The following is a 26735-nucleotide window of genomic DNA, read 5'->3' on the forward strand; positions in this document are numbered from 1 at the left end:
GGCACGCAGAGGCAGTGCCTTTAAGGTTTGTTGGCGCTCTGTATTTCCCCCTACGTCTGTGTACACGGCGGCATTTTAAAAAGACATGAATTTTATTTTCTGAAACAGATACCGCTAATTTTGAAACTGATACCGATAATTTCCGATATTACATTTTATTATAATATCGGCTGATAATATAGGCAGTCCGAAATTATCGGACATCTCTAATTGTTTTCCATAACTTGAGTTGATTTATTTTGGGAAACCTTGTTACATTGTTTAATGCATCCAGCGGGGTATCACAACAAAATTCGGCATAATAACGTGTTAATTCCACGACTGTATATATCGGGATCGGTTAATATCCGTATCGGTAATTAAGAGTTGGACAATATCGGATATCAGCAAAAAAGCCATTATCGGACATGTCTAACAATCGTAAATTGAGGTTCCACTGTAATAGTTTCTCCCATGTATTTAGGTTGGAAATACAAGAAATATTGGAACATTTGCCCGTTCCGCTGTATACGCAAATGAAGCTAATATTTGCAACACATTGTGCATCATAAAATCATATAATTGTCCCCCCTCAATACCGAGTGATTAAACCAGTGTAGTAATTAGAAATGTCCCCAATCAACCCAGTTGACTATTAAGAAATAGCGCCATTAATATTTTGCCAAGATTTTTTTTTTTTTTAAACAGCGACAGTTAACACATGCAAGTGAGGTGTTTTCACAAGCACAAACTCATTTACGGTAATATTTTCACAAGTTACAGAAAAAAAAAAACATAAACGAGGCTGCCTCTGCGTTTGGCATGGTTTAGAGCACCTGCGGCAGGCAACGCTTGTGCCTTGATAATCATTTTTCAAGCGTGAGGTATGTCAGGAGGAAGGGGTGATGGGGGAGGAGGTGACAGGCTGTAAATGAGGCAACTATATCAAAAGTTGCTGCGCCATATGTTGAAAGACTCGGGCTGAATACTCGAAGTGTTCACGGTGAGATTGAAGTAGCGAGAGGCAACAAAATGGATGTGAGAAGAAGGGAAAGGGGAGCAAAACAGAACTTGATGGGATGGATTAAAACAGAAGCCATTTCATTAGGCACACCTTCCTCCAATGCAAGAGCTGTGACGTAACATCTACAAAAATGTAGAACTAAAAAGTAAATAACACAAATGTTTTAAATAAAATGTGATTTTTTTTAAAGTTAAAATACATATTTAATATACAATATAATATAAAATGTTTTGAATTTGTATTAAATAATATTCTTGCCATACAATTATCAATCATAGTATTGTTATAATAATAGTAATAATTACTTATAATAATTCATTATTGTCATATTTTGTGATGAATATTGTTACTAAGAACTATATTATTTATGAACATTGTTAATGAATCATTTGTAATAATAGTGATAAAAAATAATAATGATAATGATAACAATAAGTAATATTGATACTTATTGATAATAATAATAACATTAATATAGCAATACAGTCATTCCTCGCCACATTGCGCTTCAAATAATGCGTCTTCACTACATCGCAGATTTTCCTATTTTTTTAAAACATATGCTACAATTTTTGGGGCCTAAATTAAGCATTTTCAAGTAAGTTAAAGTTAAAGTACCAATGATTGTCACACACACACTTGGTCTGGTAAAATTTGTCTTCTGCATTTGACCCATCCTCTTAAATACCCCCTGGGAGGTGAGGCAAGGCAAGGCATTGATTGATTGATTGATTGATTGATTGATTGATTGATTAATTGATTGATTGATTGATTGAAACTTTAATTAGTAGATTGCACAGTTCAGTACATATTCCGTACAATTGACCACTAAATGGTAACACCCGAATAAGTTTTTCAACTTGTTTAAGTCGGAGTAAACGTTAATAAATTCAAGGCAAGGAGACTTTATTTATATAGCACATTCACAACATTTTTTAAATTGAACCAAAGTGCTTTACAGGCTAAAAAGCATTGAGCAAAAAAAACATAAACAAAAAAAATAGACCAAGAACATAAACGATGAATGCGCTAAACAAAATAGTGCAAAAGCAATATGGTAAAAGGAGTCGAATAGAAAGTAAAAAAAAAAAAAAAAAAAAAAAAAAGATGAGAGCAGTGGGCAGCTGCAGTGCCGCACCCGGGAATAATTTTTGGTGATTTAACCCCCAATTCCAACCCTTGATGCTGAGTGCCAAGCAGGGAGGTAATGGGTCCCATTTTTATAGTCTTTGGTATGACTCGGCAGGGGTTTGAAATCACAACCTACCGATCTCAGGGCAGACACTCTAGAAGTGAATTATATTTATATAGCGCTTTTTCTCTAGTGACTCAAAGCACTTTACATAGTGAAACCCAATATCTAAGTTACATTTAAACCAGTGTGGGTGGCACTGGGAGAAGGTGGGTAAAGTGTCTTGCCCAAGGACACAACTGCAGTGACGGAGATGGCGAAATCGGGACTCAAACCTGGAACCCTTAAGTATCTGGCACGGCCACTCTACGAACAAACCGAGCTATACCGCCCAAGCAAACACTATAAACTACAAATATCAATACTACAGTGAAGGAGACCAAACCAATCAGAGCACACACCAATCAGCCTCGTGGCCACTGATTGGTTGAGCATTAATCAGCATTACTATATTGGATTAAAAGAGTGTAAACTAGATTAAAGAGTATTTCTCATGTCTGGAGGGCTCTCATGATGTAACTATTTAGGAGGTAATTAACAGGAGTGAGTGTTTGCTGTAGTTATTTAAGTATTTAATTTATAATGAATTATTCCTACATGGAAATGTGTTTTTCGCGATCGTGTCCGGAACCAGTTAACAGTGATAAACAAGACTGTAGAGCAGGCCTGGGAAATTATTTTGACTCGGGGGCCACATTTTGAAGAAAAAATGTGTCTGGGGGCCGGGTATATCTATTTTTAGGAACACTAATACAAAACCTCACAATAATGTCGGATTGAATGCTAAAAATGTTATGACAAACCGCCTTAAAAAAACGGAATAGAATTTTAAAAATTTTCCAAGAACGATAAATCAATGTTTATTTATATAGCCCTAATTTAAATCACTGACTATAGACAATAAAAATGAATGACACACCCCCTTTCAATCGACATATTTTACAATCAAGTGAAACGCAACAAAAATGCAACAAACAGTGAAATATGAACGCGAAGGGTACAAAATAAACCGATCTACAATCTGATATATCTTATATTTGCTGAATTCCCCCTGGGGATCAATAAAGTACTTTCTTTTCTATTCTATATATCACTAAGCTTTAGACACTTTGTTGTGAAAATCTCCTTGTGGAAACACTTCCCGCCCACACTGCTTTGTGCCTCGTCTGAGCTGCTGTGACGTAGATGACCATAGTAACTAATTAGATGACCATAGTAACTATCGTATTTTTTGGATTTTAAGTCGCAGTTTTTTTCATAGTTTGTCCGGGGGTGCAACATATACTCGAGAGCGACTTATGAGTGAAATTATTAACACATTACCGTAAGATATGATATTATTTATCTCATTCGCGGGAGAGACGAAGAAAATGTCAGCAATCGTCACACACACGTCAACCAATAAGAATTCGGTGGGGGAGGGTTATGGCAGAAGTGCATTGTGGGTCATGGGATGCTAACTGCTATATGCTATATTCAAGATTCAAGAGATTCATTGTCATATGCACAGTTAAACACAGTTTGCCGTACAATGAAAATCTTACTTTGCTAGTCCACCCTTCAACAAGTCACACGGTACTTAGCTAAAAATAAAAAATAAATCATATAAATAAAAATGTACATACAAGGCACAGTAATTAACATAACATTATTGCACATTGGATGTGACCTTTGGTCACAGTAGCAGTTAAAGTGTCTTTAATGATCAAAGGTAAAAAATGTCAACAATGATGGTTCACAGTTCAGGGGTGGTCAAGGTAGCTGTCTTTTGTTCAAAAAGACAAACGTAAAAACTGGGGGGAGCTAGCATTTACAAGCCTGATGGCCTGTGGGTAGAAACTGTTTGTCAGTCTCGTAGTCCTGGATTTCAGGCTCTTGTATCGTCTGCCTGATGATATACAGTATGCTACGGCCCTAGCAATTAAAATGGATCATTTCAACGTTGGCGGTAACTTATAAAAACTGAGAAGGGCTGAACAAAAATTGGACCGAAAAGGAAATCATGTACTGCAGATTACAAGCTGGACGTAGTGAAATATGCAGCAGAAAACGACAAGAGGAAGCGGCGCATACCTTCTGAGTTGGCAGAGTTGTGTAGAAGCGACATCGAGGAAGAAGATTTCATGGGATTTATCAATTAGGAGTGACAGATTGTTTGGTAAACGTATAGCATGTTCTATATGTTCTAATTATTTGTATGACTCTTACCATAATATGTTATGTTAACATACCAGGCACCTTCTCAGTTGGTTATTTATGCGTCATGTAACGTACACTTATTCAGCCTGTTGTTCACTATTCTTTATTTATTTTAAATAGGTTTCAAATGTCTATTCTTGGTGTTGGATTTTATCAAATAAATTTCACCCAAAAATGTGACTTATACTCCAGTGCGACGTATATAAGTTTTTTTCCTTCTTTATTATGCATTTTCGGCCGGTGCGATTTATAATCCGAAAAATACGGTAATTAGATTACCATAGTAACTAGTATATCATGCAAAAGTACAGATTCCAACCATTGAAATACTTTGTATAGTTGAAAACTTACGGTCATTAGAAAACCTCACTGCACATCATAATGGCAGCTACAGTTTCGATATTAAAAATCTAAAAAAAAATTTGGGGGGAGAGTCCGGTGGGCCAGATTGAAAAGCTCAACGGGCCGCATGTGGCCCCCGGGCCTAAATTTGCCCAGGCCTGCTGTATAGCAACATGTTTTTGAATGCCCGCGTCATGTTGGCTCATGCCACCAGAATATCATAAATAACTCTGTGTGATGCAGTGAAGCTGTAGTGGAGCAGGTGTGCCTAAATATGTGCAGAGGGGCCCGAGAAAAATGCGATAATACGTTACCGTGACGATGGCGCTGATCGTCAGACAGGTCCAGATCCAACATGAGATCATCTTCATCCAGTTCAGAGGAGCCCAAATTGTTTAGGACCTCCTGGAAGCATAAAAAAAGGACAACTTACATCTCAAATAAAACATTTTAAATAAATATAATTTAAGTGTCATCATACAATATGGGATGGAGACGGATTAGTCCCATATGTTATGCAACGTCTCAAGGAGACAAATCCTGCTGATAAAAATACATTCAATAAGAGACTCAAGTCACTGAAACGACTAAATGATTTTTGTCATACCATTCCATTGAAAAACACAAACACAAGTGTTATCTTTATAGGTAGCTGCAGAAGCGTCTTTCTGTCTGAGACACAAGGCAGATGCATGACGACTTCACAGCAGATGAATGAATGAACCCAGCTAAGGGCTAAAACGATCAATGAGAAGTTACATAAAAAGGGAAGCGGTGATTCATCCAACAAAAAAACATTAGCGGAAACAGTGGAAGACAAACTAATGATGTCATTAATGCCATTTCCCTGCCCATTTATTCCATAACTGCATACCATTTCATGTTGAAACTGTAAAAAAAAATCTATTTGCATAATTTACAGACGGCAAGAATGAAGTGGCTGGTTTCAAAGAAAAACAAAAGCCAATGCTGCCATCTAACGGTCATGGAAGGAAAGGTTAATGCAGTAAAAAAGGCTCCAGTTTTAAACAACCATCCATCCAGTCAATTTCTACCACAGGTCCCGTTCGGGGTCTCTGAGGTGCTGGAGCCTATCTCAGCTGCATTCGGACGAAAGGCAGGGTACACCCTGGACAAGTTGCCACCTCATCGCAGGGCCAACACAGATAGACAGAAATCATTCACACTCACATTCACACACACGCCATAGTAAAAGAAAATATGCTAAAAAAAAAATTGGCCCTAGTGTGTGAATGTGAGTGTGAATGTTGTCTTTCTATCTGGAAATGCAAGTTAAAATTGTACTATGCAAAGCGAAAGCGATTTATCAACAACATCCAGAAACGCCGCCGGCTTAGCTCGGCCCGAAATCATCAAAGATGGACTGATACCAAGTGTAAAAGTGTTCTGTCGTCTGACGAGTCCACATCTCAAATTGTTTTGGAAACTGTGGACATTGTGTCCTCGGGACCAAAGAGGAAAAAAACCCTCCGGATTGTTCTAGAAGCAAAGTTCAAAAGTCAGCATCTGTGATGGTATGGGGGTGCGTTATTGCCCAAGGCATGATGGGTAACTTACACATCGGTGAAGGCACCATTAATGCTGAAAGGTACATACAGGTTTTGGAGCAACATATGTTGTCATCCAAGCAACGTTATCATGGACGCCCCTGCTTATTTCACCAAGACAATGCCAAACCACGTGTTTACAACAAGGCGGCTTCATAGAAAAAGAGCATGCGTACTAGGCTGGCCTGCCTGTAGTCCAGACCGGTCTCCCACTGAAAATGTGTGGCACAATATGAAGCCTAAAATACAACAACGGAGACCCCTGACTGTTGAACAACTTAAGCTGTACATCAAGCAAGAATGGGAAAGAATTCCACATTAAAGGCTTCAAAAGTTAGTCTCCTCACTTCCAAAATGTTTACTGAGTGTCGTTATAAGGAAAGGCCATGTAACACAGTGGTAAAAATGCCCCTGTACCAACTTTTTTTAAATGTGTTCCTGCCATTAAATTCTAAGTTAATAATCATTTGCAATACAATAAAATTTCTCAGTTGGAACATTAAATATATTGTCTTTGCAGTCTATTCAATTGAATATAAATTGAAAAGGATTTGCAAATAATTGAATTCTGTTTTTATTTACGAATTACACAACGTGCCAACTTCACTGTTTTTTTTTCACAACGGGTGGGTCGCAGCTTCTGCGAGGTTTGTTCCCCCGGGAAGCAAACGAATCACTTCGGACAGGACTTGCAGGTAGGGACATGATTTAATCTTGAACAAAAACTCAAAGAGGCACAAAAAAACGTAAAACAAAGCGAAGGAACAAGGTGCCGATCGCACTTGAAGCTGAATACTTAGCATGGACTAGAAGACGAGACGAGACGAGACCAGGAAGCAAACACTTAGCATAAACTATGGCCTGGAACACTCAGGGAACTGTAGCGTGAAACTAACAAGATTTACTTGGCAAGGTAACAAAACTTACGTGAACACGGCATGAATCGAACAATGACGCCAAGCCGACTGACTGGCAAAAGTGAATAGTGCCTGTGATTAGACACAGGTGAGCGTCCGGAACACCAGAGGCAGGTGAAAACAATAAGCTGCCATGGCAACCAAACCAAACTCAGGAGGTGTCAAATAGTAACTAAAAGAGTCCAAAACTAACAGAAAATAACAAAAACAGTTTTTGGGTTTCGTATCTGAATTCAAAACGGTAATACTGACCGTTAACACAGGTGTCGTTAATACTGTTTATCGTTACATCCCTAATTGCTGTATCGATATTGTTTCCACCACCACTACACAGTAAACTGAATAGCTGATTGATTGAAACTTGTATTAGTAGATTGCACAGTACAGTACATATTCCGTACAATTGACCACTAAATGCTAACACCAGAATAAGTTTTTCGACTTGTTTCAGTCGGGGTCCAGGTTAATCAATTCATGGTAAACTAGTTAACAACTAGCTTTTCACTCTCAGCAAAACACTGCCCCTCGCACTTTGGCAGAGAATTTGCAAGTCACACGCCGAGTCCAAGCCAAAGACCTGTGGCGGGATTAAGACGTAGTGACTACGCTGTAGCACAAACCTGGGCAATTTTGACTCGGGGGCCAAATTTTGAGAAAAAAAATAATACAAAACTTCACAATAAAGTCTGATTGAGTGCTAAAAAGGTTATGACAGACCACCTTATTTTTTTCTATGAACGATAAAACCCTGAATATTGAAAACATATGAACGTCACACCCCCTCTCAATCGACATATTTTACAATCAAGCCAAATGCAACAAACACAGCGAAATATGAACGTGAAGGGTAAAAAACAAAAAACATCTACAATCTGATATATGTGATATATCACTAAGCTTTAGAACTTTCTTGTAAGAATCTCCTTCCGCGTCTGTCCCTGACACCCGCATTTCAGGCTGGCCGCTCTGCAAACACTCTGTGGAAACGCTCCCCACCCGCACTGCTTGGTGTTTTGTCTGACCTGCTGTGACGTAGATTACCATAGTAACTAGTTGGATTACCATAGTAACTAAATAGATTACCATAGTAACTAGTATATCACTAGTCACTAGTCACGGTCTCTAACTTAAAATAATAATAATAATTCACTCCTATACAATATCATGCCCTAATACCCTACTGTGCAATACTACCCTTCGAGTGCAATACGTCCGACACTGATTGTTATTTATTACTTCGGTACTCTTGTCTTGTTCTGTATATTGTACAGTATTTTGTATTTTGTACTTCTATAGTGTTTTGTATATTGTACAGGATTGCTTTTAATTTTTATTGGATAGTAGTCCGTTTATTTCAATTGTTAGTTTTTCCTTTCTACCTCTTATGTCATTTATTTCACCCCATATTTGTTCCCACTACCGCACCTTAAATTGGAGTCTCTAATCTCGTTATATGCAAATATAATGACAATAAAGTTCATTCTATTCTATTCTATTCTAATCTGTTACTATATCACTAGTAAGGTTGTACGGTATATGGGTAATAGTATAGTACCGCGATACTAATGAATCATATTTGGTACCATACCACCTCTGAAAAGTACCAGTCCACCACACCCTAAGATTTTTTGTTAAAATAATGCCAATAATGCAATTTTTTCTGGTCCCCTTTATGCAGAAAAGAATCGAAAAGTACCAAAATAATATAGGTATCAGGACAACACTAGTCACTAAAATATCATGCAAAAGCGTAGATTCCAACTATTGAAATATGCTGTATAGTTCAAGACTTATGGTCATTTGAAAACATCACTGCACATCATAATGGCAGCTACACTTTCCATCTTAACCTTCGTCTTGTGTTAGGGTCGGCACCGGCCCGTTTTAGTTTTTAAACGCATGAAAGAACCACATAAATGTATTTTTTTGCATCAAGGCTTTTTGACTTTGTCAGGAACCTCTATTTCAACAAAACAAAACATGTTTTTTTTTTCACTAAATTATAAAATGCTCTGGTTGAAATTATGACCTTGGTGTTGTTTGGGTCGGTTTCAACCCAGTTATAAAAATAAGATTATCAAACAATAATAAGAGCCAAAACTGAACACACTGACAGCCAGTTCCTCCCCCAATCATGTAAATAAATGATAAATGAGTTGTACTTGTATAGCGCTTTTCTAACTTCAAGGTACTCAAAGCGCTTTGACACTACTTCCACATTTACCCATTCACACACACATTCACACACTGATGGAGGGAGCTACCATGCAAGGCGCTAACCAGCACCCATCAGGAGCAAGGGTGAAGTGTCTTGCTCAGGACACAACGGACGTGACGAGGTTGGTACTAGGGGGGGATTGAACCAGGGACCCTCGGGTTGCGCACGGCCACTCTTCCACTGCGCCACGAACTTTAGGGGATTCTCATTTTACCTTGTTATCCAGTACAAAAACAAACAAAGACAGGCATGACCAGACATGTGAGGTCAATTCAGTATAAAATTATTAAAATGAAAAAACAAATAAAACAAATTTATTTGAGAGATGTGTTCTAATACCCCTCAGTAATAGTCAGGTAGCACAACAACCTTTTATTCATTTATACGATTCTCTTGAGGTTCATTTTACTATTTTTGTCATTGAAATCGAGGGGTGTACTGTCAAAAAAAAGGCCCGAGGGCCCACACCAAAAATATTAAAACCAATATTTTCATGGATAAGGAAGCCTAACAAGGTAACCAAGAGATGAGAAACAAATTGAATGATAGATAATTGTCCATCCCATCCATCTTCTACCGCTTATTCCCTTTTGGGGTCGCGGGGGGCGCTGGCGCCTATCTCATCTACAATCGGGCGGAAGGCGGGGTACACCCTGGACAAGTCGCCACCTTGTTTTTAGTGTATTTTACAGCTGATTCAAGACATGGGTCAAAACCGACCCGTTAACATAAGCGATGGTAACAGAAATCTAACACAAGAGGAAGATTAAAGATCGAAAAAAAATATTTGGGAATGTCCGGCGGGCCAGACTGAAAAGCTTAATGGGCCGCATGTGGCCCCCGGGCCTTGATTTGCCCAGATCTCCTGTAGCATAATAAAATCTTTATAGTGTGTGATGTAACTTCAGTTTACCAAGTATGGCCCAAAAAACCTTGTTGAAAGTCTTGCATTTGCAGAAAAAACTAAATCAAAGCGGGATGGAGGAGCTCTGAAAATCCAATAAGCAACCGTGTTCAGCTCTCATCACTGTTGTTTGCACTAAAACAATGCAACATCCTCATTCCCATATTGATCTCCTATACACAGGCTGGCTTCCACGCCTCGGCAGACAGAAAGTAGGAGGAGGAGGGTGGAAAAAGGACTTTCTGAACAACAACATGAAGGAATAACTACAAGGCAATGCTTATTTAGAAGTAGCTGCTGTCCCTGTATGACAAAGTGACATCATATAGCTGTTTTTCCCAGCAGAACATTTTCATTCTGACTCCAGGCATTGAAGTTAATAGCCGCACGCTCTTGGAAAAGAAATTAAGGCCGTCACTGTGCAATACTGTAACACAGACATCATTTGAGGCTAAATTAGCCATTGTGATGTGCCCCTCGGAGCGCAGCACTTTCAATGGGCGAGAAGTCACCTTTTTACCTCGGTTATGCCGTTTGAGTTGCACATCATCCTCCCGCTAATGGACGTAATATTAGACCCGGGTCTCATTAGAGGCTTGGCTCCATCTCTGAAATGCCGAGGCCAACATCGGGGATTGAGAGAGGAAGCGAGAAGCTTAATAGGTTGTGTTTACTCATGTTTACACTGATCTTACGATGTCTATAGAAATGTAAATGCAGGGCTTGAGGTAGCAATTCGCATACAGCTTGAAAAGTACACAGAATGACAAATTGGCTTAATTTCATACAACACTTTTACAGGCAGTGTTGATGCATTCATCCATTTTGTACCGCTTATTCCCTTTTGGGGTCGCGGGGGGCCCTGGTGCCTATTTCAGCTACAATCGGGCGGAAGGCGGTGTACACCCCTGGAAAAGTCGCCAACTCATCGCAGGGCCAACACAGATAGACAGACAACATTCTCACTCACATTCACACACTATTTGTTTACCTCTTGTTTTCATGTGTCTTTATATATATATATATATATATATATATATATATATATATACATTAGGGGTGGGCAAATTAATGCGTTAATTACGCGTTAACTCATCAATCTATTAACGCCGACAATTATTCTATCGCACATTTGCGTATGTTGTTTACATGCTTTTATTTTGTTAACGCCTTTTCTTAACAAGATGGCATCTCCCGGATGTACTTCGGCGTCGAGGGGCTCTTGCTAAAGATGGAACATTTGGCAAAAATACCAGACAATTCTGCAAATTTCATGGCTGGCTTACAGCGTGGTCACTCCGGGATCACTTACGACCGCCAGACAATTCTGGATGTGGATAGATCGGGCCGTTTTGGACTGAATGACGCGTACTTGCTAGACCTGCTAACTAGCATGGGAATACTTTGCCGGCTACATCCAACGGCCTGTGAAGCAGTGTTGTCTGTCTATTTAGGAATAATGCAGACGAGGCGTGTTGGCTGAGTTCTTAACGTTTGCTTTCAGAGCGTGCATATCACAACATACAAGATGCCGTCATGGCGACACAACCTTTACCGGGCTACCGCGCATGCTCGTGACTCCTGTTGCATGCTGGGTAGGGTAGTTCTTTTTTTCCCTGGCTCATAATATCACAATATAGTACCATGTATATGCGTTCAGTTTATCAAAGCACCAAGCAAACAATCGGAAAATTCCCATCATATCAATTCCTAGATATGGTCATAATTATTTTAAGTGCACTACGCAGAATAAACACAACATTATTAATATTGCTACTACGGATAATTTGATCAAAAATTCCCTAAAACAGCCCACTACCTATAATATAAGTTTTTTAAACATAAGATCCCTGATAAAAAAAATGTTTCTGCTGTTACCTCAGAAATTGCCTGTTCGGATGTTATGATTGTGGCTCAGAGATTTGTATGTAGATTATATTTATTTCCCATAACAAACAGGATAATTTAAATACCCTGGCAGTGGAAATAAGCTTAAATGTTTGTATTTACATTTTTTGAGTAGATTTTCAGAAAATATGCTATTTAATGCTACTGTTTAACAACGACTGATTTAAATTGTGTTTGCACAACAAATGTTTTGGCGCTTTTGTTCATGTGGAATAATATTCCAATAAAGGTGCACTACACACTACTTTTGAATTCATTATTGGGCTTTGCGTATACAATGCAGTTAATCGCTATTAATCGGAGAAATAGTGCGATTAACTTTGATTAAAATTTGTAAGCGTTGCCCAGCCCTAATATATATATATATATATATATATATATATATATAAATGTCTTTTTTTTTTTCTTTTTGGTCCGGGACCATTTGGGACTGTGTGACAAGGGGTGGCACTTCCGTGACTTCTGCTGTGCTATTTTGTGGACTTCTGGAGCTGCCTCCCGGGAGCCTTTTGGCCATGGAGACCAGCTGCTGGGTCTCTGCCACATCCGAGTCCATTTGGAGAGACTGGAGGAGATGTGGATGAAGAGACAGGGCTGCAGAACTAGCACTGGGCGTTGGGACGGACAAGTGTCACAGTGTCTTGGCTGAATGAGCAGGTATTTGACACCTCAGTCTCCTTGGACGTATCCTCGCTCATCCATGCAAACTGGACACTGGCCGAGAGTTGGATGGCGGCCGAGAGTGGAGTTGGCTCTCTCTTGGTTGCTTTGTTGGGTCTGCTCCTGTCTCTGGCCATGCTCTCTCCACCCCAGCAGACGATGGCGTGGAACACCGCAGAGGCCACCACAGTGTATATGTTTCTTTTACTTTTTATTCATAGATGTATGTAGAAGTGGCTGGTTGCATCAGCTCTGCTCTTCTAATGTCCTTTGTTTTCTTTGATGTTTGATGTTTCTCTCTTACACACATGTAAGAGGGATGTGTGCTATGGCTATTAGGGATGATGTTCGAAACCGATTCTATGGACTCGAATCCCTTTTTGAGAACCAGTTCACATTATCGAGGCCGGTATAGTAAAGAAAAAGAGTTGGTCCTTTATTCCAATCCCTTGGAAGGAATCCCGTCCCACAGGAAATGCCCTTTGGGACATCACAGGAAATGACGTAGCTCATTCATTAGGCGGCTGATTCAGAAAGCTGCAAAAATAATGGACCGGAAAAAAACGCCTTAAGGCATTTCTTCATTTCACGAAAAAATACGACGAGAATACGACAATATGCAATTATTGCCAGGCTTTGCTCTAATGTAAGGGGGAATTACAACAAGCATGTTGAAACATGTTCAGGCCGTACATAAATCTGAACGTTCGAGAACCGTGGCGTGTCTTGGACAAGAGAAGAAGCAGCGACAGAGATGACGAAGCACACCCCTCTTCATCTGCTTCAACCTGCAGCCCCAGTTCCAGTGATAGTGCTGGTGAGTAACTAACGTTAACTGTTGGCGGTTAATTTCCATATTTGCTCACTTGTAGCCTTCAGGCCAAAATAACGTTACCTCTTATGTCAACCAGGACTGCAGTAATGTTAGCTAGACTAATGTTACCTACGCATAGTCAGTGGCTAACGGTAACGTTAACGTTAGCCTTTTTGTATGTGTCTGATAACGTTAACAGTATCTTGTAGCCTACACCACTACAGAGTTTGCAGGTCCGTCTAATAAACCAGTGCTTTCTTTCTTTCTTTAAATGATAAATGATAAATGGGTTGTACTTGTATAGCGCTTTTCTACCTTCAAGGTACTCAAAGCGCTTTGACACTACTTCCACATTTACTCATTCACACACTCATTCACACACTGATGGAGGGAGCTGCCATGCAAGGCGCTAACCAGCACCTATCAGGAGCAAGGGTGAAGTGTCTTTCCCAGGACACAACAGACGTGACGAGGTTGGTACTAGGTGGGGATTGAACCATGGACCCTCGGGTTGCGCACGGCCACTCTCCCACTGTGCCACGCCGTCCCCCAAGTGTAGTTTATTTCCTACATGAATGAACACACTTACAGCATAACACATCACAATTTCCTATCTTTTCATTTTGCATCATGTCCGAAAAGGAGTGGGAAGAAGTAAAGCGTATTTAATCCTACCCCTTTCCCACTTCAGAGTGTTTACAAATATATACATCATTTACTGACCTTTTTATAATAAAATAACATCTGGGAATTAGTATATACAACATTTTTGTAATATGTAGTTAATTCAGTCATTATGTATATATTAGATGAATAATATCTTATTTTCAATAAAGTTGAAAGTATTTCTCATAATTCTTCTTTGTACTTTGTAAGCACTACGGGTGTAACGGTACGTGTATTTGTATTGAGCCGTTTCGGTACGGGGGTTTCGATCCGGTTCAGAGGTGTATCGAACGAGTTTGTAAGCTAAAGTTTTAACAAGCTGCTCTGCTTTCAGCCTCTGTCTGAGCACCCAGCATTGTCACCCCCACACAACCATCTGATTGGTTACATACAAAGCCAATCAGCAGTGGGTATTCAGACTGATGTAACAGCCAATCAGCAGTGCGTATTCAGAACACACGTTGTCAATGCTTCGGTGTCGAGCAGATATGTGTTTAGCAGCGGACATCGTACGCTCCCCAAATTATAAAAAACACTTCCCAGTCACAACTACTACTAGCATCACTATGAGCCTGTTGCCCTTCTGGAAACTTAAACTGCAGGTCAGCTCGCTTGCAGTTCTGGCTTGAGGTGAAGGCTAATTAGCTTTTAGCGTAATGTTAGCTCATTTTGCTGGGTGTGTGTGCGTGCGTGCGTGCGTGTGTGTGTGTGTGTTAGGGGCAGCAAAGCCCTGTCTGTCTGTTATTTTAAATGAACTAACATGAAATGCATGGTGTTCAGGGATGAATAGTCTCTCCTATTGTTATTGTACTATTTTTTTCCAGCTATAGTTAGATTAATCCTTAGTAATGTAGCAGCCTAGTTTAGAATGGCAGGGTCCCTGCTATCACATGTTGACAAAAATATAACATCTACATAATAGAAGTCAACTATAGGCTTCCCAAATGTTGTAATAAATTAAGCATGATGAGTTGACTTGAAACTGTTTAATGTTGCACTTTTTATATGTGGAAGAAAGTTTTTGTCATTCTATTTAATCAAAGCAACAACTTGAGGCAGTTTAATGTGGATTAACGTGGGCAGAATTATTATAGTGTTCCCAATGTTAAAAGGATAAAGCCATTGTTTACAAATTTGGTAAATAAATAACCCAAAAAAATTTATATTTTGTTGTTTTCTTACTGTACTGAAAATGAACCGAACCGTGACCTCTAAACCGAGGTACGTACCAAAAATAAATGTTTGTGTACCATTACACCCCTAGTAAGCACTATTAATTTGAACAACCTCTTAAACTGGATCATATCAGTACAATGATTAACTTCATTACTTAATCCATTCCATCATTTATTTCCACATACTGATATGCTCAAGACTTAAAAACAGACACCGTAGTCCTCACATTCAGCTAATTTCCCCCCTAATTCTATGTTATGTCTGTCCCTCTTTTTCCCTCCAGGACAAGGACGTGCAGTCATTCCTGGAGGAGGCCACACTGATGGACCCCAGAAGATTTACATACAGACTGGAGGAGCATGTTGTCACACTTGTGTGTCCAAGCTAGTTCCACACCAAGTGAACGTGTTTTTTTCCACCGCTGGCGACAAGATTAGCGAAGAGAGTGTCAGACTTGATCCTGAAAAAGCAGACATACTATTTTTTTGGAAGAATAATTGTTGATTGATGACTGTGGTGTTCTTAGTGTCAAAGTGTGTGTAGTTAGTATGTTCCAATGGCAGCAGAAGTGCACTTTTTGGAGAGCTGTAATATTTTCTATTTTGTGCCCAAGGGACTGATTTTATTTAAAGATAGATAGATGGATGGATGGATGGATGGATGGATGGATGGATGGATGGATGGATGGATGGATGGATGGATGGATGGATGGATGGATGGATGGATGGATGGATGGATGGATGGATGGATGGATGGATGGATGGATGGATGGATGGATGGATGGATGGATGGATGGATGGATGGATGGATGGATGGATGGATGGATGGATGGATGGATGGATGGATGGATGGATGGATGGATGGATGGATGGATGGATGGATGGATGGATGGATGGATGGATGGATGGATGGATGGATGGATGGATGGATGGATGGATGGATGGATGGATGGATGGATGGATGGATGGATGGATGGATGGATGGATGGATGGATGGATGGATGGATGGATGGATGGATGGATGGATGGATGGATGGATGGATGGATGGATGGATGGATGGATGGATGGATGGATGGATGGATGGATGGATGGATGGATGGATGGATGGATGGATGGATGGATGGATGGATGGATGGATGGATGGATGGATGGATGGATGGATGGATGGATGGATGGATGGATGGATGGATGGATGGATGGATGGATGGATGGATGGATGGATGGATGGATGGATGGATGGATGGATGGATGGATGGATGGATGGATGGATGGATGGATGGATGGATGGATGGATGGATGGATGGATGGATGGATGGATGGATGGATGGATGGATGGATGGATGGATGGATGGATGGATGGATGGATGGATGGATGGATGGATGGATGGATGGATGGATGGATGGATGGATGGATGGATGGATGGATGGATGGATGGATGGATGGATGGATGGATGGATGGATGGATGGATGGATGGATGGATGGATGGATGGATGGATGGATGGATGGATGGATGGATGGATGGATGGATGGATGGATGGATGGATGGATGGATGGATGGATGGATGGATGGATGGATGGATGGATGGATGGATGGATGGATGGATGGATGGATGGATGGATGGATGGATGGATGGATGGATGGATGGATGGATGGATGGATGGATGGATGGATGGATGGATGGATGGATGGATGGATGGATGGATGGATGGATGGATGGATGGATGGATGGATGGATGGATGGATGGATGGATGGATGGATGGATGGATGGATGGATGGATGGATGGATGGATGGATGGATGGATGGATGGATGGATGGATGGATGGATGGATGGATGGATGGATGGATGGATGGATGGATGGATGGATGGATGGATGGATGGATGGATGGATGGATGGATGGATGGATGGATGGATGGATGGATGGATGGATGGATAGATAGATAGATAGATAGATAGTACTTTATTGATTCCTTCAGGAGAGTTCCTTCAGGAAAATTAAAATTCCAGCAGCAGTGTACAGAGTTGAGATCAATTTAAAGAAAAAAGTAAAAAGTAAATAATGGGGGTTTAAAAGGAAACAAAATAGAGAAATATTACAAAAAGAATAAAAACAATGGGAATAACAATATAACAGTAAAATAAGAATATAACAAGACAAAGTAGGCAGTAGTGACCATGTTATGAAAACGTATTGCACTGTTAATGTTTTGCATCCCCTGTCATCCTAGTACCCCTCGCCCCCCGCCCCAGCGAGGAGTTGTACAGTCTAATGGCGTGTGGGACAAAGGAGTTCTTGAGTCTATTAGTCCTGCACTTGGGATGAAGCAGTCTAGCACTGAACAGGCTCCTCTGGCTACTGATAATGCTATGCAGGGGGTGACTGGCATCATCCAGGATGCTCACTAGTTTGTCAACAGTCCTCTTCTCTGCCACCGTCACCAGTGAGTCCAGTTTCATTCCGATTGTAGAACCGGCCCGCCTGATCAGTTTCTCAAGTCTGGAGCTGTCCTTCTTAGATGTACTGCCCCCCCAGCACACTACCATGTAGAACAGAACACTGGCAACCACGGACTGGTAGTACATCCACAGGAGTTTTCTACAAATGTTGAAGGAGTGCAGTCTCCTGAGGAAGTACAGCCTGCTCTGTCCTTTCTTGTACTGGTGGTCCGTGTTAACAGTCCAGTCCAGCTAATTGTCCACCCAAACCCCGAGGTACTTGAATGAGTCCACGGTCTGTACCTCAACTCCCTCGATCATAATAGGTTGTGACCATGGACTCGACCTCCCAAAGTCAATGACCAGCTCCTTGGTCTTTGACGGATTGAGCTGCAAGACGTTCGTGTGGCACCAGACAACAAAGTCCCTCACCAGGTTCCGAAACTCCTCCTCTCTGCCGTCCCTGATGCACCCGACGATGGCTTTGTCATCCGCGTACTTCTGAATGTGACACAGCTCTGAGTTGTAGCAGAAGTCAGCAGTGTACAGGGTGAAGAGAAGAGGGGCCAGTACCGTTCCCTGCGGTGCTCCGGTGCTGCTGATCACAGTGTCGGACGTGATGTCCTTCAGTCTGACGTACTGTGGCCTGTCGGTGAGGTAGTTCGAAATCCAGGCAACCAGGCAGGGCTCCAATTGCATTTTGTAGAGCTTGTCCTGAAGGAGGTGGGGCTGGATGGTATTAAAGGCACTCGAGAAGTCCAGGAACAGGATCCTCACAGTGCCATTTCCCTTATCCAGGTGTGAGTGGGCTCGATGCAGCAGGTAAAGGATAGCATCCTCCACACCAACGCCTTCCTGGTACGCAAACTGCAGGCTGTCCTGGGCATGTTGCACCTGTGGTCTGAGGAGGCTGAGAAATAGCCGCTCCAATGTCTTCATTAGATGAGAGGTGAGCGCCACTGGTCTGTAGTCGTTCAGCTCACTGGGGCAGTTCTTTTTGGGAACTGGAACGATACATGACGTCTTCCAGAGGGTGGGCACTCTTCCCAGATGCAGGCTGAGGTTGAAGATCCTTTGAAGTGGTTCACCCAGTTCTGCAGCACAGGTCTTCAGGAGTCGGGGGCACAGCTTGTCTGGGCCTGCTGCTTTCCTTGGCTGTAGCTTCCTCAGTTGACCTCTGACCTGGTCCGCAGAGATGACTAATGTCTGCGTAGAGGTGGTGGAGGGTGGTGCTGCCAAGGCCTCATTTCAGTAGGCCAAAGGCCTACTGAAATGAGATTTTGTTATTTAAATGGGGATAGCAGGTCCATTCTGTGTCATACTTGATCATTTCGCAATATTGCCATATTTTTGCTGAAAAGATTTTGTAGAGAACATCGACGATAACGTTCGCAAATTTTGGTCGCTAATAAAAAAGCCTTGCCTTTACCGGAAGTAGCAGACGACGTGCGCGTGACGTCACGGGTTGTGGAGCTCCTTACATCCTCACATTGTTTACAATCATAGCCTCCAGCAGCAAGAGCTATTCGGACCGAGAAAGCGACAATTTCCCCATTAACTTGAGCGAGGATGAAAGATTTGTGGATGAGGAAATTTAGAGTGAAGGACTAGAAAAAAAAAGTTTTAAAAAAAGTTAAAAAAAAAAAAGGCGATTGCAGTGGGAGCGATTCAGATGTTATTAGACACATTTACTAGGATAATTCTGGAAAATCCCTTATCTGCCTATTGTGTTGCTAGTGTTTTAGTGAGATTAAATAGTACCTGAAAGTCGTAATGGTGTGGCCACGGGTGTGTTGACCGCGAGTGTCTCTGAGGGAAGTCACGCAGCTGCAGCAGGACGGAAGCTCCGCTGATGTCTCCGGTAAGAGCAGTTTTATTACCACGAACTGCCGGTTGACATGTAGTCGGGATCCATGTTCGCTTGACCGCTCTGTTCCATAGTAAAGCTTCACCTTCGGGAATTTTAAACAAGTAAACACAGGCTGTGTTCGTGTGGCTAAAGGCTAAAAGCTTCTCACCTACATTTTTCTACTTTGACTTCTCCATTATTAATTGAACACATTGCAAAAGATTCAGCAACACAGATGTCCAGAATACTGTGTACAATGCGATTAAAGCAGACTACTTATAGCTTGTATTGGGCTGGAAAATAATGTCCGCTACAACCCAAGACGTCAAACACATGGCTCATCATACCGCGACTTTTTCAACACGACATTTTGCGGGAAATTTCAAATTGCAATTAAGTAAACTTAAAAGGCCGTATTAGCATGTGTTGCAATGTTAATATTTCATCATTGATATATAAACTATCAGACTGCGTGGTCGGTAGTAGTGGGTTTCAATAGGCCTTTAACACTATTATTATGTATGCCCTTATAGTGATCACAGAGACAGGTTGTTTTTGTGTTACTGTATGTATTTGTTTTTCTGAAAAATCACACTTAATATACTTTAGGTAACAACAGTCAATAATTATTTTTTTTATTTTTTCAGGGGGGTGAAAACAGTCAATATTTATCTATTTTATAAAAATGTTTTCTTATAAAGTAAAAGTGAGCTTTTGTTAAACCAAATATTGTGGGGTTTTTTTTCCATAAACAACAACCTATCTGGATTTGATAAGAGAATCAATAAGGAATCGGTTCAAGAAAGGGGATTCGATAATGGGCTCGAACTCGATATTTCTTATCAAACATCATCTCTAATGGCTATGAGTTGTTTTTTTTTCCCTTGGCCTCAGTCTGGACCCCTCTCCAGGGGCCCAGGTTTAGACCGATCATTTTATTTTATGTTATTTATTTCTCCCATTCCCCCCACTTATTTATCTGTATCTCACCTTTTTTGTAAGGGGCGCCACAAGTTGGCAGACCTGTCAGCGATCTTATTCTGTCTCCCTATATTGTTTGTCTGGGGTGTTTGGTGCTAGCAGGAATGATATCCGCTCCAATTGTCTTCTTCGCTTTGTGACACGGGTCAAAATGGCTCTTTGAGTGGTAAAGGTTGCCGATCCCTGAACTATGTATATCAAATATTTCCGAAATGGTCCAACCGCCACCCGCCCGAATCTATTTAAAATGTATTTTTTCGTCATGTCACCCGCCCGACCCGCGGTTTATCCGCGGACTCCACGGATGAGACCGCAGACCGTGCATCTCTAGTCTACATTAAAACATTCTTGTTCATACTGCATTAATATATGCTCATTTTAAACTTTCATGCAGAGAGGAAAATCACAACTAAGTCAATTGACCAAAACTGTATTTATTAAACAGTTATTAAGCAGTGACAATCATGTCATTTCCAAAACAGAAAGTGCAAGATTGTCAGAGACATTTTAAAACAAGCTATTAGTGCACTTTTGTGCAGGATGTCACTAAGATGACATATCAAAACAACACTAAATTAAGGTGCAGTTTTGTACAGAACACCACCACAATAGTTTACAACAAATAAAGTGCACCTTTGTGCATGATGTAACACAAGATATTTCAATGATTGTCAAATAAAAATGAACTGCTGCATAATAGGAAATCAAATAGTATATGTCCTTCGCTATCTGGTAAATTACTGCAGATGTTATCTCCTTCATTTGACTATTTTTTTCCTACGGTTTGGATGTGGAAATTGTTTCCTCTGCATTTTGTTGCTGTCGCACAGGCCGGTGATGTTGACATGCGGAGTTTCAAGCAGTCTTCATTCTCTAACAGGTGACTTTTCAAATGATGCTACACGTTAGCAGTAATGCTACTTTTTGTAGCGAGGCTTTTGCCCGCGCCTGACAAATTACGGTTGTCTGTTTGACATATTCCCGCTTGAAGCCAAGCACCCCCTGCTGTTTTCTTGGGAATTAGTTATTTTTCTATCATTTGTTACCAGATTCGCACCTTCTTTCTCTCGTTTTACTGCTAGCATCACAGCTAACATTACCCATGCCGCTACCTCTCTGCTCGGCGAGGGCGTATGACGTTGCACGCACGATAGTACGTGACGTGTATAAGAGTGAGAACCGCCTGTAGTGTAATGCCCACAGCTAAAAGCAACTTTGTCAGAACGTATACTCTAATATCACGATATACAAAAAACAATAATGTCGACTTTACATAATAATGTTCATACCAAAGATAAAAAGAGCAATATAAAAATATATATGTATATTCTTGCATAAATAAAACAAAGAACCAATGGCCTAAAATATACTCATTAGTTTACCAAAGTGACGTGGAGTGAAGTGAAGTGAATTATATTTATATAGCGCTTTTTCTCTAGTGACTCAAAGCGCTTTTACATAGTAAAACCCAATATGTAATTTTTACATTTAAACCAGTGTGGGTGGCACTGGGAGCAGTTGGGTAAAGTGTCTTGCCCAAGGACACAACGGCAGTGACTAGGATGGTGGAAGCGGGGTTCGAACCTGCAACCCTCAAGTATGATGGCACGGGCACTCTACCAACCGAGCTATACCGCCCCAAAATAAAATAAATGGGTTGTACTTGTATAGCACTCTTCTACCTTCAAGGTACTCAAAGCGCTTTGACACTACTTCCACATTTACCCATTCACACACACATTCACACACTGATGGAGGGAGCTGCCATGCAAGGCGCTATCCGGCACCCATCAGGAGCAAGGGTGAAGTGTCTTGCTCAGGACACAACGGACGTGACGAGGTTGGTACTAGGTGGGGATTGAACCAGGGACCCTCGGGTTGCGCACGGCCACTCTACCACTTCGCCACGCCGTCCCAAACAATAAGTGACGAAAAAGTACCATCCATCCATTTTTGACTGCTCGTCCCATAATCAATAAAATAGTCAATAATCAATGAAACCAGTCATGACATTAGGTACAAAGTGTTCTGTCTTGACACCTTTGATCCACCGGTTAACAGTAGATGCCTTTTTCAACATTGCCATGTGGTTTGTACTTGATCCTGATTTAAGACATAGCTGACTATGAACAATCAACATCTTTTGCAAGATTGCATGATGATTTACTTTTGTTAAAACATTTATTTATACCCTCCTTTTTTTTTTTTTTATTGAAGTCTCTCGCGCTGGAGCCATGATTCATGTCAGTCCACCTGGTGCAACAGCTCCCCCAGCTGTGAACACTCCTTTTTAACGGCAGACTTTTAGTTTAGTTTATTATTTCTTTGGTCAGTGGTCAACAAAATAAAGAAACAGTTTTACATAAACAAACAGTTGTGCATTCATAAATTGAAAATGTTGCAGACCGAAAGGATTTAGGCTGAAGTTGAACACTTATTGCGCCTAACCCTATAAACCAGACCAGGGCAAATTAAGGCCCGGGGGCCACAAGCGGGCCGTTTAGCTTTTCAATCTGGCCCGCCAGACATTCCCAAATAATTGTTTTAGATCTTTAAGATGGAAAGTGTAGCTGCCATTATGATATGTTTTCTAATGACCGTAAGTCTTCAACTATACTAAGTCTTTCAATACTTGGACTCAGCATGATGTGCTTGTTACTATGGTCATCTAATTAGTTACTTTGTTTTTTTACCCTTGGTGTTCATATTTCACTATGTTTGTTGCATTTTGGTTGTGTTTCGCTTGATTGTAAAACATGTTGTCAAGATTCAGTGTTTTATCGTTCATAGTTAATATTGTAAATCCCACATTCTTTATTTTCATGTACATTCTGGGTGTCTCACTCAATAAAAGAAATGTCAAATTCCATTCTGCTTTTTTAAGGCGGTCTGTCATAACGTTTTTAGCTTTCAATTATTATTGTGAGCTTTTGTATTAGTGTACCTAAAAATAGATATACAGGCCCCCAGGCACACTTTTTTATCTAAATCTGGCCCCCTGAGTAAAAAAATTGCCCAGGCCTGCTATAAACAATGTCAAACACATGATGAGCTTCCAAAAATTATGAAATTTCCTTTGCACAACATATTATAAATACACCTTGTACACAACACTGTTCAACTATATACACTTAATAGATTTAATCTAAGGCAGGTGTTCGCTTTGGAAATTTTAATTTACAGGGTGATTCCATTGCATTTTCCTCAGAATTGAGTGATAGAATAGAATAGAATAGAATAGAAAGTACTTTATTGATCCCTGGGGGATCACTATGCTTTATCTAAAATGAAATACCACAATTTATTTTTTGTTTAGTTTTAAAGCCAGAAAAATCACAATAGCTGTGTGTCATGGAAGTTGGCAGTTTTCTTTTTTACAAAATTAAACAACTGCATGCACATCCTCACAGTCTGGTGATTCCATTATGTTTCGACAAGGGTTGTTGAACACCTTTCTAGACACCCAGAACCACTTTATAGGGAAGCCATGATTTATTCACTCTACAGTCACCCTGGTAAGATACATTCGTAGCTGACACGAGAGTATGGTGCATATGGACAATCGACCAGTTCACCGGTAAATAGAGGAAAGCACTTAAAAGGGACATCTTGGGAAAATGATCGGTAGGTGGACCCAAGATGTGGTGCTGTGAGACAACGTACAATACATATCTGTAAGTCACCGGTTTAATCTGTTTATGATGTGTTTCATTCTGAATTTTTTCATTGCCGTTATTCCTCAACTCAACCTGAAGGCCTCTAATTTGTTTGAAATCTACAATTTCAATTGGTAGCCCTAACCCAAACCAAACTAGTAGGCTGAAAATGGACAACATACATCCAATTGCTTTCCTAATTTAGTCCCAAGACGAATCCCATTAAGATTCAAATGGTGTTCCAACACTAACAAATTCCACGGTTTCACACTGTTGACTTTATGTGGCAAACGTAGAAGAACAATTCCAGGTTGCTACAACTTTACTAGAACGCATTGTGGCTAAACACGGCTTGGAAGATTAAGTGCTAATCTGGTATTTAGTTGGACTGTACTTTTCCCAAACGTTGACAGACTCGCCTCTAGGGGTAATAAAATGCTTGCCAGAGATGACATCCCCTCTCTCATCTGTACAAGAGTGCAAATGATCTGTATGATTCATTTGATTAACATTCAGGTGTTTTCACCCAAGTTTTACAAAAACAATTGATTGAAGTACAACATTGCTGTGACTGTAAAGAAAAAGGATGAAAAACGTGTTTACCTTATACCAACAGTAAATAGAATCTCCGGAGGGCTCTTTTGCGTTATTATCTTCTCAGGGAAATAAACGCAATCGCTTGTCAGCCCACTATGTTATTATCCCCCTGTCAGTGAGGAAAGGCAGTAAAAACAACAACCACGACGGCACAATAAAATATACCTCAAAGCTACCCCATTGGGATATCGAGATAATAAGAATGGAAAGTAAACACCTGACAGTTTATTCAAATCGATAGTTTTCATACCGTTATCATAACACGGGCTATAATGGAACATCAACGCTGAAACTTCGGCAACCATTTTGGTTGTTTTTCTTCCCTTATGAGGAGTTGGGGTGGCACAGTGGACCAGGTTTGAAGAGTTTATCATCTCTGTGTGCATTTTCCATCTCGTCATGGAGGTGAGGCTAACCAAAGACTAAGGCTGTACTACAGGTGCTGGTCATATTACTAGAATATTATGAAAAAGTTGATTTATTTCATTAATTCCATTTAGAAAGTCAAACTTGTAGAATGTATACATTCATTCCAAACAGACTGATACATTTTAAGTGTTTTTTGCCAAAAAGGATATTATAATAGCTGACAACCAATGAAAACCCTAAATTCAACATCTCAGAAAATTAGAATATGGTGAAAAGGTCAGATATTGAAGACACCTGGTGCCACACTCTAATTAGCTAACTAACTCAAAACACCCAGAAAAGTCTTTAAATGGTCTCTCGTTTTGATTCTGTATGACACACAATCATGGGGAAGACTGCTGACTTGACAACTGTCCAAAAGATGACCATTGATACTTTAAAGAAGGAGGGCAAGACACAAAAGGTCATTGCCAAGGAGGTTGGATGTTCCCAGAGCTCCGTGTCCAAGCACATTAATAAAGAGGCGAAGGGAAGACGAAGATGTGGTAGAAAAAGTGTACAAGCAAGAGGGATAACCGCGCCCTGGAGAGGATTGTCAAACAAAACCGATTCAAAAATGTGGGGGAGATCCACAAAGAGTGGACTGCAGCTGGAGTCAGTGCTTCAAGAACCACCACGCACCAACGTATGCAAGATATGGGCTTCAGCTGTCGCATTCCTTGTGTAAAGCCTCTCTTGAATAAGAGACAACGTCAAAAGCGTCTCGCCTTGGGCTCAAGACAAAAAGGACTGGACTGCTGCTGAGTGGTCCAAAGTTATTTTTTCAGATGAAAGTAAATTTTGTATCTCCTTTGGAAATCAAGGTCCCAGAGTCTGGAGGAAGACAGGAGAGGCACAGAATCCACGTTGCCTGAAGTCCAGTGTCAAATTTCCACAATCGGTAATGGTCTGGGGTGCCATGTCATCTGCTGGTGTTGGTCCACTGTGTTTCCTAAAGTCTAGGGGCAATGCAGCAGTCTACCAGGAAGTTTTAGAACACTTTATGCTGCCTGCCGCGGACCAATTTTATGGAGGTGACGATTTCATTTTCCAACATGACTTGGCACCTGCACACAGTGCCAAATCTACCAGTACCTGGTTTAAGGACCACGGTATCCCTGTTCTTGATTGGCCTGCAAACTCACCTGACCTTAACCCCATAGAAAACCTATGGGGTATTGTGAAGCAGAAGATGCGAGATGCCAGACCCAACAATGCTGAAGAGCTGAAGGCCACT

At 40.7% G+C, this 26735-nt stretch overlaps 1 protein-coding gene across 7 annotated transcripts in view; it reads right to left on the reverse strand.

The window, feature by feature from the left end:
- The window catches only part of ccser1 (coiled-coil serine-rich protein 1), a 338436-nt gene that overhangs the window by 266040 nt on the left and 45661 nt on the right, over positions 1-26735 (reverse strand). For all 7 annotated transcript variants that reach the window (XM_061901105.1, XM_061901113.1, XM_061901121.1 and 4 more), the window contains one exon: positions 5051-5141. In XM_061901105.1, the coding sequence (XP_061757089.1) occupies positions 5051-5141 (91 nt within the window). The remainder of the gene's footprint in view (positions 1-5050; positions 5142-26735) is intronic.

This window comes from Nerophis ophidion, linkage group LG01, assembly GCF_033978795.1.
Source record: "Nerophis ophidion isolate RoL-2023_Sa linkage group LG01, RoL_Noph_v1.0, whole genome shotgun sequence".
In the NCBI taxonomy this organism is placed as follows: domain Eukaryota; kingdom Metazoa; phylum Chordata; class Actinopteri; order Syngnathiformes; family Syngnathidae; genus Nerophis; species Nerophis ophidion.